Genomic DNA, 17,051 nt, shown 5'->3' on the forward strand with positions numbered 1-17,051 from the left:
GAACATCTTGCGCAAAACATCTGGAATCTGAGGTGGAGAAGAAGCTGGCTTCATTACAGTTTGGACCAGACGTACCTTTTACTAAACAAATCAGAATTGCACACACCGACCATATCATTCAGATCGTAATCTTTAAAGGAGTAGTTCACTTTAAAAAAACTTTTGCTGATAATTTTCTTTGTTAAGTTGAAAAGAAATTAAGGTTTTTGATGAAAACATTCCAGGATTTTTCTCCATATAATGGACTTTACTGGGAACCAAACTGTTCAAGGTCCAAAAGACAGTTTCAGTGCAAACTGCAAACTTTTCAAAGGGCTTTAAACGATTCCAGACGATGAATAAGGGTCTTATCAAGCGAAACGATCACTCGTTTAAAAAACAAATAACAAAGTTTAAGTTTTATAAGCTCAAATGGTCGCCTTGCTCTGTTCTGTGATGCGCGTTCGTGACTCTCCTGTTCGAACTCGTTTATCAAAATGAACAAATCTTTTTTCGAGTCATTTGGTTCATTCAACGAACGAAATGAATGAAATGACTCGAAAAAAGATTTGTTAATTTTTAAGAATGAGTTTGAACAGGAGAGTCACGAACGCACATCACAGAACAGAGCAAGGTGACCATTTGAGCTTATAAAACTTAACTTTGTTATTTTTTTTAAATGATCGATCGTTTCGCTTGATAAGACCCTTATTCATCGTCTGGAATCGTTTAAAGCCCTTTGAACAGTTTGCACTGAAACTGTCTTTTGGACATTGAACCGTTTGGTTACCAGTAAAGTCCATTATATGGAGAAAAATCCTGGAATGTTTTCATCAAAAGCCTTAATTTCTTTTCGACTAAAGAAAGAAAGACATGGACATCTTGGATGACATGGGGGTGAGTAAATTATCAGCAAAAGTTTTTTTCAAAGTGAACGACTCCTTTTAAGGTTTGATAGAACAAGCTACACTGCAAACATTTTCTCAAACATTCAACTTATGTGTAGGTATAGAAGATTTGTTTGTGCACTAAGTGCAGTGAGATTTGATTTGTAGTGAGTAAAGTCTATGTGGAACTGAATTTCGGGACAGTTAGATGAGTTTCCTGAGTTTGTGGAGAGTATAGATAATGCAACAGCGAACACAAAGCTTGCAATATTTGGAGATAAGAGGTTCGATCAAGAGGAAAAAGGAATCAAGAAGGTCAGGAAAGCATTATGAACTTTAAGTGACCCGTCTGTGGAACTGCAGTCAACAGTTCTGCTAAAAAGAACATTAGGAGCCAGATTCCCAGATAAAGATCAGGTTTTGACTTCAAAACTCAATTTCGGATGAAAATCAATACTACAAGACTAGACTTCAGACTTCACCGTTATTATAAACAACCGATATAAGTGTAATACCATTAGAATCACTGGAGATCTGAAATCATAGTTATCATAGAAGTCTTCAGGGCAATCAGAGTGTTTCTCTTGTGGTAATAGCAGCACAAAGTGTCTGAATAAGAACTGGATTAAATGGATCTGGTTTGGATTTGTCAAAACGACCTGCAATAAAACAGAACTGGCAAGACAAAAGCTGTAGGCGAGCACCTAATGCCAGAGTTTCCCAAGAGCTGTATAAAATATCTCTTCTGGCAATTCTGTCTGTTAAGAGACAGTAATGATGACGTTATTTTTATTCCGCCACAGTTGCATGAGCCGAAGTGACCACACAAATATAGTAAATCCGTTTAAATAGTCCTTGTAGTCCTCGAAGCCTGAAACGATTATGATACCAGCAAAAGAAGTGGGGTTTTGTCTTTGTATCAGGTGGCTGACCTACATCCTCTTTCTGTTTATCAATGCCTGGATGCTTCGAAGTCTCATCGTTTTCCAACTGTTTGTTCAGGACGAACACAAGGAACGTTTAAGGTGTGAATGTTCTTCTTGTCATTATGTTTCCTCCTGTATAAACAGGTCTGGAGAAAATTGGCGTCAGTGTGCACTGTTGATCTGTTCCCAAGGCAAACAGCATAACTTCAAAAGAGAAATTACATTTAAGTAGCGTATAAATTAAGCCATGCTTGAACTTTTAATATACTTTTAGAAAAATAGTCTTGAATTCAATTCAATATCTTTGTGTGGCTTTTATTTTCCACAAATAAAAACTCAAAAAGTCAACGAAGAGGAAATATTTCCTCTCTAAATAAAAAATATACAGTTGCGTTTGCTGCGATTCATGAAACTAACACTCGCTTTGAGAGTGGGAGAACTGTTAACATCAATTTAGCACCTAATTTATCTCCCACATTCATCAATTTCCCTGTCTTTTCCAATTTGTATTTTTTTTTTCAAACTGTCCCGAAAGGCTTTTTGTGGTGATGGAAGACATAGACTGACTCCATTTAAACCGACTTCTTTTTTCCCTTTGGGTCAGTGACAGCTAGTCATTCGAACTACCCACAGTGCCGAGTGTGAGTTGCGTTCTGGGTCACCCGCATTAGCAGAAGCAGTGTAAAAGAGTGAAAGGGAAACCAAAGGCTTCTTCATTTATCAGCATTAGGTTTACATTCAAACGGCAAATAATGGATGTCTTTACAGGAGTATGTTTTAAAACCCTTTTACATGGAGTAAAGTCACTGTCTAAAGACTTTAAAGAGGTCTTCGTTTCCCCAGACAATGTTTGTCCCTGTTTATTGAGTCTTTCTAAAAAGCCTTTAAACTGACTGATGCACTTTAAACCAGCAAAAGAGAACAAATATGTTACTAAACACCATTATTGTATGTTTCAAAGAGACCGGAGGAGGCCATTAACAGCCTATAAAGACAGACCTTCTGTCAGCTTTTACTAACTTGGTTAGTATCAAATTCCCTCCATCTAAACATTGTGATATACGTCAAAACACAAATGGCTCAGAGTTAAACCATATCTATCTATCTATCTATCTATCTATCTATCTATCTATCTATCTATCTATCTATCTATCTATCTATCTATCTATCTATCTATCTATCTATCTATCTATCTATCTATCTATCTATCTATCTATCTATCTCATTCCCCAGGGGATTTGAGGGCATCTTCATGTCTTTGTCTAATGAAACACTGTACTATGTAAGCCTGGTCTGTAAAATTACCCACAGATGGTGATTAATCTTCCAAGGCGGGTTTAGATGCTAATTTTTCATTTGTGTCCTTGCGTTTGTTTTTACAGGCTTCGTGAGACTTTGCAGCAAAGATTAGGAGGTTGTTGTACTTCCTCAAACTCGCTGTTGGTGCCAAACTTCAGATCGGTGAACTTTTGCTAACTTTGTGTCAACCACAGTCCGCTAGCACTGTGAATAACATTAGACTCAACAAGAACCTCAAGATCTTTGTAAGACGAGGGAATAGTGAGACTGCTGGAATCACGTAATAGCTTAACAATGAAAACTTACAGTAATTCGTTATGTGATTGTTACATGAATATTATTTTTCTTTACAGTTGCATAAAGATTAAAATGTTTTTAATTTTGTGTTCCACATGTTTAGAATGATATGAGGGTGAGAAAATTGTCAGATTTTACATTTTTTAGGTAAACTATTCCTTCAAAGCTAAAATGCAATAGGACCTAAGATATAGCCTTGAGGCACACCATTTATCAAATGCCAGTAAAGTTGGTTTAAACGACGAGTAAATAACAACATAATTTTCGTTTTTTCGAATAAGAGGAAATGTGTTGTCTACAGAACGATAAACAATGACTTCCCATTCATTGTGTGTTGAAGAACCCTGAAGGAAAACATAAACTAAGAATAATGGTCTTCTGATGACCAACACATCCCACTGGAGGTTTCTGTGGTTGTGACCCACATGTTTTTGAGTTCGCTGCCTCTTTAGGAAGAGTGTGGACTAAATTCCTCTCTCTAGGGGGAGAGTGTGCCTCTACAGACGGCTAGCGCTGATGAGAGGCCTCCGCTTCTGTACATTCGGCCCCAGAGTTGTTTTCTTCATCACGCTCTGGAGCGCTCTGAACGATGTCATGTCCCTAAAGGGCCATGGGGTGCATGTTTAATTGCTTCAGTCCTGGGCTGGAGGTGTTGAAAGTGTGCTCGCAAACACACATGGACACACACATGGACGTATTTGCTGCTTAAGTGCAGTTTGGGGGAGATAATCAAGTCAAGTGAGGCAACCCAAGTCCTGTCAATGACCCGAACCAAACCGAAGCCCATGCTGCTTTGCTCAAGACACACTATCATTATCTATCATCGTTCTGCAACTTGAACTGCTTTAGATGAGAGTGGAAGGGCTTTGGCACTGATTAATTGCCACAAGGTTGCGGTGTTGTGGTCTGAAAGTATGATTAGAACAATTCAGCATGCATGATGTTTAGGGTTTGGTTGGACGTTTTGTCTTGCATTATAAAGAATGAGGTCAGGACACTTAAACAGGAGACACAACTGAAATGAAATGTTGCTCTAAGCATAGATATGTACGAATAATAAATATATTTTTGAAGGTTAGAGAGAAAGAGCGAAGAGTGACCGACTTCCAGGTTCGTGCACAAGTAGAAATCAGTTATTCAAGAAACACTCTTTGAAAGTAAGCAAACGCAGATGCGACAGCTTGTTCTGTGCACTGTACTGTACATACTAAGCATGTTGTGCATATTAGCGTATTAGGCTGCCGGTAAAAAACTAGGAGTTGCCCTTGTAAAAGTATGTACAAGAAGAAAAGGTCATTAAATGGTACATAAAGAGACTGCACTTTCATGACTATGTTTAACACTCTTAAGTACACTTGAAAAGTGCACTTTGTCAAATTAAAAGTTTTACTGTAAAATCATTGCTTTAATAATCTTGTCATGCTTTAAATAACTTATGTCGATGTGTTGACTAACATAAAACAAGTACTTTATTATAATTTTAACTGTATTGTTATTCAATATTATATTTAAAGCTTTTCATAGTTCAAATAGAAATGACATTCGAGTATATTTTAGTTTACGGCTAATCTTTTCTCGAAATATTCCGAAGGTTTATTCTGATAAACTTCATCGTCTTCACCTTTCCTTCCTCTAATTAGCAGCATTCTTCTCCCTGGCTCTGTTCAGTGTTAATGTCCCGATAGTGTCACTATCCCCTGCCAGAGCCCCGGACCCCGAGTCATTTGCTGTGCTTATCTCCTGCACCTTTTTGCCACAGATTCAAAGGAGTTACACAGGCAGGGGTCATCACTGTGACGCAGCACTGAGTCAGCTATCAGGAACCACATCCCACAGGTCACATTCCAACAGCCAAAGAGCTGTATTTTTGCAATGACAGAGACTGTAATAAAAATGTTTTACTGTCTTACTAAGATTTGCCCTCTGAGGGCTATTGTGAAAATAACCCAGTTTACATAATTTAGTGGTTCTCTTTGAAATATGCCACTGAGAACTAGTCAACAATCTTGAAAATTTCAAATAAAAACATGGACTATGTAATTCCATATAAATCTTCTTATACAACCAATATGACTTGTGTTGGACATTATTTTATTTATTAGGTCAAACTGCATGATCTAAATATATTTTATTTACGTATATATGCTAGCAGTTTCAGAGTGAAGACTCGTTTTAATTATATAAATTAGTATTTCAGATTACGGAAAAATCCCAGGTTTATGTTGATGAATCCTCATTGTGTGTCTGAGATATTCCTCTCAAATATTCCCGTTACACACTATGAAGTGAAGCTTTTAAAATGACAGTGGGTGTGGAGCAAAAAAAAAACCTTCCTGTCGTGGAGAAACTGAGATATTTAGCCAGTCTCAAAGGCCAGGAATGTTTCTTTTGGTTTTAATCCACTCATCTGTCAGAAAGAAATCCCCAAATTTGCGGGAGTTTTACTGGTAAACACCAGTGGGAAAGTCAGCGGATACTGGAAAATCAATTGTATGTGTTTCTGCCAGAAGAACTTCATCTTCAGAGGTTAAACAAGCAGTTTATAAGTGAGGAAGTTGACTCAGTTCAAAAATAATGAAAAAAGTTATTTTAAGATAGTTGAGATGAAAGTACAATAGCTGCTTTTTTTAAATAAAACACGAGGAGATCAGAGCTGGGTAGTCAACTACACTTCACACATTAGCAAATGAGCCAATTAGATATTACACAACACATTTTTCAGTCATATAAAAGAAGAATCGCTGTTTTTGTTTTTGCAGATTTTTCTGTATCGAATGGCCCATTTGACTGATTCGAATTAGCTAGATACACATTAGCATTAGCATAATATGGCACATTAGCTACTACATTAACTACTATTTCATGTAAGTACAGTTGTGTAGATTTTATAGCCAGTTTAAAAAAATAGATTCACTGATTTATTTGCCCTTTGTAACACAGTACTACAGGGTTGATATAATATTGTAGGTGGATCAATCTATGATCAGGGTTCCAGGTCTGCGCAACAAAAGTAGCCCAACAGCCAATCAAAATTAGCCCAATGCGATTTTCTCCCTGGTGGTTCAGCAGGGTTTTTAAAAAAAAAAAAAAAAAGTCCAAGAGCAAATTAAAATCATCATGGCCCTCAAAAGGTTGCGTTTGACTTCTTCATAAAACCGTCATATTAAGCTACTTCAAAAATACTTTTGTTTACTTGATCTAATTTCCTGTCTTCTTTAGTGTGGCTTTCAAATCAGTCTTGAGATACCTGCAAGCAAAACAAGTCACTCCTGTCCGTTAATGTAAAACGTCTGGCTTTTTGCGTTTCGCTGCCAACCGGTGTGTGTCTGCCGCCCTGCGCTCGTAAACAAACGGCGCCCCTGAGATCATCTACATGTTTGGAGTCTTCTATTAACAGCCCTGGAGATAATGGGAAGCACATTACTACTGAAGGTACAGGGCGCCGTCCGACGCCACTGTATACAGAACCTTCCTGTGAGGAAGCTGCCGAGTCCCGCAGGTCCCGGGAGGTTCTGAGGGGTCAGAAACAGGGCCGGCTGGGATGTGCTGATAATGGGAGATGGCTAAGGGATGCGACTGTGTGGCGTGGGTGTCCAGACAGACAGTCGCAGAGCAGTCCGCTGACACATCACTGTGAGATTACGTCCTTATAAGTTATACTGTGGTTTTGGAGGGAACTACAACTGCATGTCAATTAACTCTCATTAGTATTAGTAGACTGTCTGCTTAGTTAGTTGGCCTGTAGTTGCAAATTAAAGAGTTAGTTGACCTGTAGTTGCAAATTAATGAGAATTAGTTGAAGTTGTAAAAGAATGAGGGTTAGTTGACCTGTAGTTGTAAATTAATGAGTTAGTTGATCTGTAGTTGAAAATGAATGGGTTAGTTGTCCTGTAGTTGCAAATGAATGGGTTAGTTGACCTGTAGTTGCAAATTAATGAGAGTTAGTTGACCTGTAGTTGCAAATGAATGGGTTAGTTGATCTGTAGTTACAAATTAATGAATTGGTTCACCTGTAGTTGCAAATTAATGAGAGTTAGTTGACCTGCAGTTGCAAATTAACGAAAGTTAGTTGACCTGTAGTTGCAAAAGAATGAGTTAGTTGACCTGTAGTTGAAAATGAATGAGAGTTAACTGACCTGGAGCTGCAAATTAATGAGTTAGTTGACCTGTAGTTGCAAATGAATGAGAGTTAGTGCTCCTGTAGTTGCAAAAGAATGACCGTTAGTTGACCTGTAGTTGCAAACGAATGAGTTAGTAGTTGACCTGTAGTTGTAAATGAATGAGTTAGTTCACCTGTAGTTGCAAATTAATGAGAGGTAGTTGACCTGTAGTTGCAAATTAATGAGTTAGTTCACCTGTAGTTGCAAATTAATGAGAGTTAATTGACCAGTAGTTGCAAATTAATGAGTTAATTGACCTGTAGTTGCAAATTAATGCGAGTTAATTGACCTGTAGTTGCAAATAAATGTGAGTTAGTTCATCTGCAGTTGCAAATGAATGAGTTAGTTGACCTGTAGTTGCATATAAATCAGTTAGTTGACCCGTAGTTGCAAAGGAATGAGTTAGTTGACCTGTAGTTGCATATGAATTAGTTAGTTGACCTGTAGTTGCAAATTAATGAGAGTTAGTTGACCTGTAGTTGCAAATGAATGAGTTAGTTGACCTGTAGTTGCATATGAGCTAGTTGACCTGTAGTTGCAAATTAATGAGAGTTAGTTTACCTGTAGTTGCAAGTTAATTAGTCAGTTGACCTGTAGATGCCAATTAATGAGATAATTGACCTGTTTTTGCAAATGAATAAGAGTTGATTGGCCTGTAGTAGCAAATTAATGAGAGGTAGTTGACATGAAGTTACTTATAATTAGTAGAATTTCTAAAGCGGAATTTTGAAATAAAATGTCATCATATTACATTTAATCAGATTTATTAAAAGTGTTTACTGCAATTAAATTCATACTTGTATTATTAAAATTGTATTTTACTAGGGTAAAAATGGGGAGTGGCTGATGGAAGAGGGTTCGATTATCAAATGGAGTACATTTTATTTCAGATATTTCTGAAATGTATTTTAATAGTGTAATATAAATGAATATAATAATATATGATTAAAATTAATGAATATGTTAATATAAAAATATATATATTACCTTTAACATTTAAATATTTATATAATATTTTATACAATTATACTTATTAATTTATACTTATATAAATACATTTTATGTTAAACAAATCATCAATGTAGGAGAATAATTATATATATTTGAAAATAAATGACATTGCTGTCGTCGCTGTTCTCATATCACAATACTTATCATAATAAGTGATATTGATGAATGAAATTCAGAAAGCAAAATAAAAAAAAACTCGAAAGAAGTCTTTCAAAATACAGTAGCCTAATTAACTGTGTACATTTTCAGGAAGCAGAGGTTAACGGCACTCTTCCTCTCTTGCATTGTGTCTGTTAAAGCTGCCTGACGCTGCTGATGTCCTCACGGACGAATGGAAAGAAGGAAAGGCCGCTTGATCTGTGTCTACTAGCACTCTGCATTAAAGACTTCAGAGAAAAGATTAACTTGAAGATTTGCAGACTGCCACAGCAAAGAGCGTAACTATTAGTGTTGTAGACATGATTTCACCATTTTCTGCTGCTCTGATTCTCCTTTTGATTCTAGTTTTTGAGTGTCAGTATGAAAGAGTTTGAGTTCTGACCTGTATGAGTGAGCTGTAGTCGTGGTATATTCTGCTTTCCAGCATTAATGGGCCGTATAAGAGGCAATAGCGAGTGGATCAGAAAGACCAGCAAGGGACTGTATCGCCCAGCCCTCCACAATCCCACAATCCTCATCTCCAGCTTCCTGTTGGCTGACAGTACAGGCTGTCTTCAATGTCACATCACCTCCGTAGTGCTGGAGAAATAACAAGCAGATATGAGCATGTACGTTGAAATTAAAGGTACACAATGTATCTTTTTTGTTCAAAATTTTGCAAAATGTATATAATGAGCGAGTACATCATCTCCCAAACCATGTTTTTGTCTTATAATCACCACAGTACCCTGTAATAAGTGTTTATATTCAGAATATATATAATATATAAATTAAATACATATAAAATATATTTAGAGTTAAATGAAAAACTATTAATCCTTTTAAAAAATACATTTTTACAGTGGTGTTCACTGTAAAAATATTTCACAATGATATAAAACAAATTTGAAAATGATTTTTAAGACACAACTGTGCAATTTTATATTAAATTATTAAATATCATGACATTTTTATAATTTCGCTAGAGAAATAACAAACCAAATTAAAACCAACATAAAAGTCTAAATTAAATATAGTAATAATACTGTTAACATGAAACTCCATATATATATACTGTATATATATATTCTTTAATTGTTAAATATGTTTTCATTCAATTTTATTTAAATTTGAATATATAAATTAGAATTATATACATGTTAAAAAAAGCTAAATAAATGAAACATTATGTAAACATTAAAAGCTAAGAAAAAAAATATGTTTCCCATTGAACATTTTTTTAGTTTCATTCAGAATCAACAACGTTTTTACACATCAAACAGATTTTTTCTTTTCCTCAGAATGGAGAACACTCCAGATGGCATTCTTTCACAATGACATTAACCCTGTAGATGTCATCTTTTCTAAAAAGAAAACAGAATGTGCCTCATCGGCCTAAGCAAGTCCAGCACCACCCAATGTGGTTTACAGTCTCCTCAGGTCAAAAAGTGCTTAAACCAGGAGGTGCAACAGATGCTACCCCAAGAACAAACTGATTCTCAGCACCGGCAGGAAACCCGAAACCCTCCAGAGCGCGCGAGCGGCGTGCCGAGCTCACACGACTGCGCGAGAACAAGCCTTGCGCGGAGAAGGAAACCGGAGCATTGTCTCGAGAAAAGTTCCCATGGCTAATCAGCTGCCCTGATCTTTATTCGCCTTCCTTTCAGAGGTCACCCTACATAAACAGATCGCATGCGCAACCTAGAAACACTCGAGCGGCTTCCTCCTGTAAACGCTAGCCGCTAGCACTGTCAAAGCAGGAGTTCAGTCCAGTGGAATGGATTTCGTTTGTCCGTTTCATGCGACACACAGTATAGAAAGTTCAACAATTGGCGAGCTCATTGAAAGAGCAGCACTTTTTGTGTTGGCGCTCAGGGGAAGCATTTTCCCATCACGAGGGTATTGTATGTTCCGCCACTTAGACTCGCGAGGGGACCCCTGGGGACGGTTTCGACACGAAAACAGGGCTAGAGCTCAAACATATGCAAAATGAAGATAGGCTTTTTCTATTGCTCCATTCATCACCTCAAAATCTAAGCTCATTACGCCGTTATTCGGACATAATAACTCCATTCAAGTTCCTCGAGTGACGGAAACCAAATGCTCTGCGGTACGCAGAACGATTTATTGCGAAATGTGTTTTAACCTGAAAATCAGCCGGAATTCATTTCCCAGTTTAACTGAGGAGCTCGGGTTCAGGATTTACCGTTCCGTAGTGAGTGCAGGTGCTCAAAGACTCTTATTAGGACTCAAGCCTTATTAATCTCCCTGAGAAAGCAAAAGAAAACATCATTCCTGGCCCGACAACAACTATGTGCGAGCTGTGCAAGTTGGTGATGGTCTGGCAGATACTAATATAGGCACATATTTCATTAGATCATTAGAGCACTTGTGGTTTTCTTTAGGTCTCGGTTTAGCAGATATGCATTCAGTTGGGAGAGCATGAGAGATTTGAATTATGTTGTATTAAAACGTCCCTTCGGTGGCCTTGGTTTTTATAGAATGAGTGGGATATGGTTTCAATCATTATTAATGGCTCTGTGGAGACTTGTGACCTATTATGTGCTGCTACTAGAGTCGTAACATCGTATGCTTACTGTTGACTACTGGCGTTAAAGCAGCACTATGCAGGTTTTTTTTTATCTTAAAGGGTTAGTTCACCCAAAAATGAAAATTAAGTCATTAATTACTCACCCCCATGCTGTACCAACCCCGTAAGACCTTCGTTCGTCTTCGGAACACAAATGAAGATATTTTTGATTAAATTTGAGAGGTGGATCACTGCTACATAGGCTGCCTAAAGGCCAATTTATACTTCTGCGTAGGGTGCGCGCAGTAGGAATGGCGTAGCATACGCACAGACGTGTCCCATACCGCGTACCCTTCGCCGTCGCCTGACGCGCACCCCCTCAAAAATGTAACTACACGTCGCGACGACGCGGACCGCAAGATCTTGATTGGTCGGCTTGGTAGCATCGCATTTCCGCACGTACCATCTCCTCCGACGTCTTCTGTCATTTCTGCCTTTCAGTTTTAGTAATTTCACTAAAGTGAACTATTTTTCCACCTCAATAAGCTCCAACTCCAACATGATCCGCTCTCTTTCAGTCGCTATTGCTTGTAGTAACCTAGCCGCGAGGAATCTAAACACAGTGGAACATTAAAACCCTCCGCCGCCAACTAGCGTTTCGGAGCAGTACTGCAGAGCAACCAAGACCTGAACGCAGAAGTATAAATGCTCACAAACCCGTACACTACCCCGCACCCTCGACGCAGAAGTATAAATTGGCCTTAAGGGATCGGAACTTGACGGCCCAGAAAGTAACTGAAGAAAATGTTTAAATATTCCATGTGACTACAGTGGCTCAATTATAAGTTTATCAAGCGACGAGAATACTTTTTGTGCGAAAAAACAAACAAACAAAAATAACGACTTTATTCGACTATTCCTTTTCTTCCTTGTAGGCCTGAGACGAGAGTTCAAGAGATTTCCATGACGCATGCGCGAGAACTGAACTAAAGTAGTTAAAGGAGATTCAACTATTCTCGCGCATGCGTCAAGTTTCGATCCGTTAGGAGCCTATGTAGCAGTGATCCACCTCTCAAATTTAATCAAAAATATCTTCATTTGTGTTCCGAAGATGAACGAAGGTCTTACGGGGTTGGTACAGCATGGGGGTGAGTAATTAATGACTTAATTTTTGGGTGAACTAACCCTTTAACTGAATAGCTTCAGAGTTATTGCAATGGTTATTTGACTATTTTCAGGTTGAATGTTGGGAGTCTCTGTGCTCAGAAAACTTTGAATATACTGTAAGTCGCTTCAGCGTCTGCCGAATCCGTACACGTAAAGGGTCGTGAGCCTTTGTGGATATTGATGGGGAAGAAAAGAAACACAGATGTGGTGAATCAGATTGACCTGCTCCCTGCAGACAACAGTTGGTCATCAGCTTTTTCAATATGAGGAAAGACAACAAACAAACACTAACTGTGGGAAAACCATCAAGCTTCGGGAAGAGGAAGTAGTTGATATTAACTCACTTCCAGGCGACAAAAAAACACACAACTTTAACCAGGAGAGAAATGGCAGCTCACTCCGGATATAGACTCTGTTCCCCTACAATGGTAAGAATGACAGAAAACTAGAGCGTGTCGGCATCACGTTAAAAAAATGACATAGTTTACAACCTTGACTGGCGAAGCTTGAAGAGGTTTTTTTATTTATTTTTTAAACACCGATCACGTGTGGTGGAACAGTTTTCTGTCCAAGCCTCAGAAGTTAAGCACACTGAGGTTTCATCTGGTTCAAAAAGCCTCTCCAATGAAGGTGGAAAGACTGCAAACACCTTCCCAGGCAGACGGGGAAATAATGATCCCTGCAGGGCGACACATAAGGGACTTTGTCAAAGTAATGGATGAGCACTCTCACTTCCTCTTGGGCTTGTGACCGGGCAGAACAGAGGGACCGGCGGGGAGTCTTTCACCGCTCTGCACCAACAATCTCTAAACCGACCCGACAGAAACCCACCACTTCAGACTCGGCCACCTTTCCCTGCATTCACACGCCACTAGTGGCGCCAAACGGAAGTGCAGTCTGTTTAACTAAACGTAAACGTGTGTTTGGACCAATACTAACTTTTTTATTGAAAAATGGTGGATTAAGGATTCTCTTCTTATTATTTACATGTTCTAAGCATCATATTTGTGAACTAACAATTGATATATTTATTCAAAGCAGATTTATACAGATTCTAAAACATGAATAGCACGAAAATCAGCTAAATGATGTTTAAACATCCAATAAAGAACATTTAGCATTGGGTAAGCGTCAAATCATTGTTTCTTGTGCTATCAACACAATAAAATCTTTAATATGAGCCATTTTTAATCATATCTTTTTTTGTTGAAAATTTTACTATACGGCACATTTGTTTTTGTGTTTTTATCAAGCTTATATGCTTGCATTTGCATTTCTTCAACCATGGACACTTTTATATTGCATTTTTGAAACTTGTGAAAATATTTTTTATATGAGTCATTACATAGCATGGTAAGGGTTTATCTTATAGGCTATTATTATATAGTAATTTTTGCTGAAAATTAAATAAAAAAAATATTATATGATAAATTACCAACACTCTTATGACAATTTATTTCACTTAATTATGTGTTTTTGTGATATTATCAAGCTTATATGATGACTTCAGATGCAGTAATTTCACTTTAATGACAATTCATAGGTAATTGTCATTGCCATTAAAGTGAAATAACTGAATATAAACATACAAGCTTGTTAAAAATTCATTCTAGAAGAAAATTTCAGATGGCACTTAGAGGCTTTTGCATCTGAAGTCTTCATATGTTTATATTAAGGTGTTTCTTCAGATATGCCTCCTTCATATTTCTGGCGTATTCTTTCTGAAAGTCGTTTAAAAAAATCACATTTTGCAAACAAATCAAATCATACGAATTGATATGGAAATCGACAATATGAGATCTCATTGGAACTAACATTGGAAAACAAAGACTCTGAATTCTGATTGGCTGGTCCACATTTGTAGATGACAGTTAGGAAACAGTGAAACAACATTACATTTTTAACTAGTTCTGCATTGACTTGTTAGGGACTCTTACCAGTTTCTTTACGTAAGGTCAAACCAAACTAATGGCCGTACAAATACCGTCACATGATATATGTCGTCATATCGCCCAGCTCTAATTAAATTTGTTCTAGTTAGTTACATTTAACTGTATAAAAGGAAAGTGGATTTAAAAAATGAGCAGCCTAACTCAAATTGTACAAAGAGAGTTGCAGAAAATTACTTATTCATTGAAAGACTTAATGTGAATGAAAAGGGGCGGGTCGGCACATTAAGATCCGCCCCGAGCTGTGAAAAGATCTGCTACCCGTGAACAAACAACACTGGGCTCAACCAGCCGAAAAACAAGCAACTGGTCTCAAAGACACCAGCTTAACATGCCGGGACACTAAACACATTCAAAATCAGCCCTATTCTTTCCAAACCGCGGCCATTCAGTTCAAAAACACTGCATTTTTCACAATTCATTAGTCTTTTTATAATGCAAAAACCCGCAATTTAGAGAAACAACAGTCTAAAGGTTTCATGTTCCCAGGGAATCATTCACTGAGTGAGCAAATGTAGATACAGACGTCTTTAGGCCCTTCATCCAGGTGTCCATCCACTAGTGAGCTTCTGGCCACACAAACACAGCCCATGCCAGTGGATTTTCTTGAGGAAAAAAGGATACTTTACATGAACTCCTCTGCTACACAACTCATTAGGAAGACTTTAGGTTTTCAGGAAGGATTACAGTTTCTCTGCAACGTAATATGGAACAAATGAGCGACAAATGTGTCGAGTGCTAGAGGGCGGGAAGGTTATCTGAGTGTGTTTGGTAGGTGTCATGATGGAGGACCTCCAGCCTCACTGCAGATATCTATGCAAAGGCGAAAAAGTAATTTGTTCTTTTGTTTTGACATGCATTAAACTGTTTAATGTGGAATGTAAAGTATAATTTAGGCAGAAAGCCATCTATAAAGCTCTTTGAGACCCTATTAGGAGGTTATAAAGTCATTCTCAATTTCATAGGAATTCAAAACCTGAAGAACAAAGTGGGCAAAACGTTTTAGTGGTTTGTTTAATTTTGTTTTTGTGGTATTATCAAGCTTGTATTTGTGTGTTTTTGTATTAAGTTTTTTTAATGTTTTTTGCTAGAATTCTTTCTTTTACAAGAAAAACTTGTAAAAGAATTAGAACTTGATTTATAAGTTCTAATCATTCTAATGTGATGATTTAATGCTCAATAAACATTTCTGATTATTATCAAGAGAAATCATGATACATTTTTCAGACTGCTTTGATAAATCGAAGTTTTATTCAGCATCCTTGCTGAATAAAATTAATAAATACAAATAAATCTTACTGACCCTAAACTTTAATAAATAATTTTACACCCAGCATCCCAAATATACACAATTAAAGTATATTTCACACTTCATAATATATATATATATATATATATATATATATATATATGTGTGTGTGTGTGTGTGTGTATATGTATATATGTGTATATGTGTGTGTGTGTGTGTGTATGTGTGTATATACATATATATATATATATATATATATATATATATACACACACACACACACACACACACACACACACACATATATATATATATATATATATATATATATTAGGGCTGTCAAACGATTAATCTCGATTAATCGCATCCAAAATAAAAGTTTGTGTATACATAATATATGTGGGTGCACTGTGTATAATTATTATATATATATATATATATATATATATATGTAAATACACACATGCTTGTATATATTTAAGAAATATTTTCATGGATATACTGTATATAGATTTATATATAATTTATATTATATATAAATATACATATTTTATATATAAATAATATTTTTTTCTATCGCGATTAATCATTTGACAGCCCTATATATATTATGAATTGTGAAAATGTATTTTTATTTTTTTTCACAAAAACTTTTTAAAATAGGACATCAATTACTAAAATTACAAAAAATAACAGAAAATTAATACAAATTAATCAACCAAAAAAAAAAAAAATCCACTGAGACATGAAAGTGCTCAAAGTTGAAGAAACCAATTTATCAAAATCGAACATTTTGCTAACGATATTTCAGTTTACATATAGACAACAGCAAAACTTGACTGACTTTTTGAATAATCTTAAAGTAGCCCAGTTATTTAAATGTAAGGGTGGTGGGAGGCCAATAGTGGTTTGGGATCATGTGAACGTTCAGCTGGACAATAACTCCCTCATTCCTCAATAGATGGACCCCCTAGGCAGTTTTGGAAACTCTGGTTTCCTTCATAACCAAATAACCAAGCGTGGCCGAGTTGCATGGTTGCTGTGAAGACTCAACGTTTTTCCCTGCATGAGATCGTTCAACCGTACGGCCCTAAAACTCCCACACCAACACCCCAGTGATCTTGAACATCCCAATCTGCACCTCCAATCCAACAGACCAGAGAAAGCACTTCTCCTTCACATACCAGCCCAACTCTGCAATCCTCACCTCCAGACACCTATGTCTGACAAGGTGGGGTGTAACAAAATGAAGAGAGACAGATGAACTGTCCACTTCAGCTGTTTTCAATCTGACAGGATCCAGGGCTATTGGCCACTTCTGCCTTAAGGAGTGATGTGATGGGGTGCCTGAAAAGGCTAGAAGTTATAATAATATTTAAAATGGTAAAACATCGGCCTCATCCTGTCCAGGAATCTGGATTTTCAAATATACAGCATTGATGAGTAATGTTATTTTTAC

At 37.0% G+C, this 17,051-nt stretch overlaps 1 protein-coding gene across 3 annotated transcripts in view; it reads right to left on the reverse strand.

Moving 5' to 3' along the window:
• Window positions 1-17,051, reverse strand: part of LOC120495352 (semaphorin-3D) — a 58,585-nt gene that overhangs the window by 26,984 nt on the left and 14,550 nt on the right. For all 3 annotated transcript variants that reach the window (XM_089117531.1, XM_039694874.2, XM_089117527.1), the window contains one exon: window positions 9,101-9,297. In XM_089117531.1, coding sequence (XP_088973657.1) covers window positions 9,101-9,236 — 136 coding nt within the window. In that variant the 5' untranslated portion in view covers window positions 9,237-9,297. The remainder of the gene's footprint in view (window positions 1-9,100; window positions 9,298-17,051) is intronic.

The sequence above is a fragment of the Pimephales promelas genome, chromosome 2 (assembly GCF_988280905.1).
Source record: "Pimephales promelas chromosome 2, fPimPro1.hap1.1, whole genome shotgun sequence".
Lineage (NCBI taxonomy): Eukaryota > Metazoa > Chordata > Actinopteri > Cypriniformes > Leuciscidae > Pimephales > Pimephales promelas.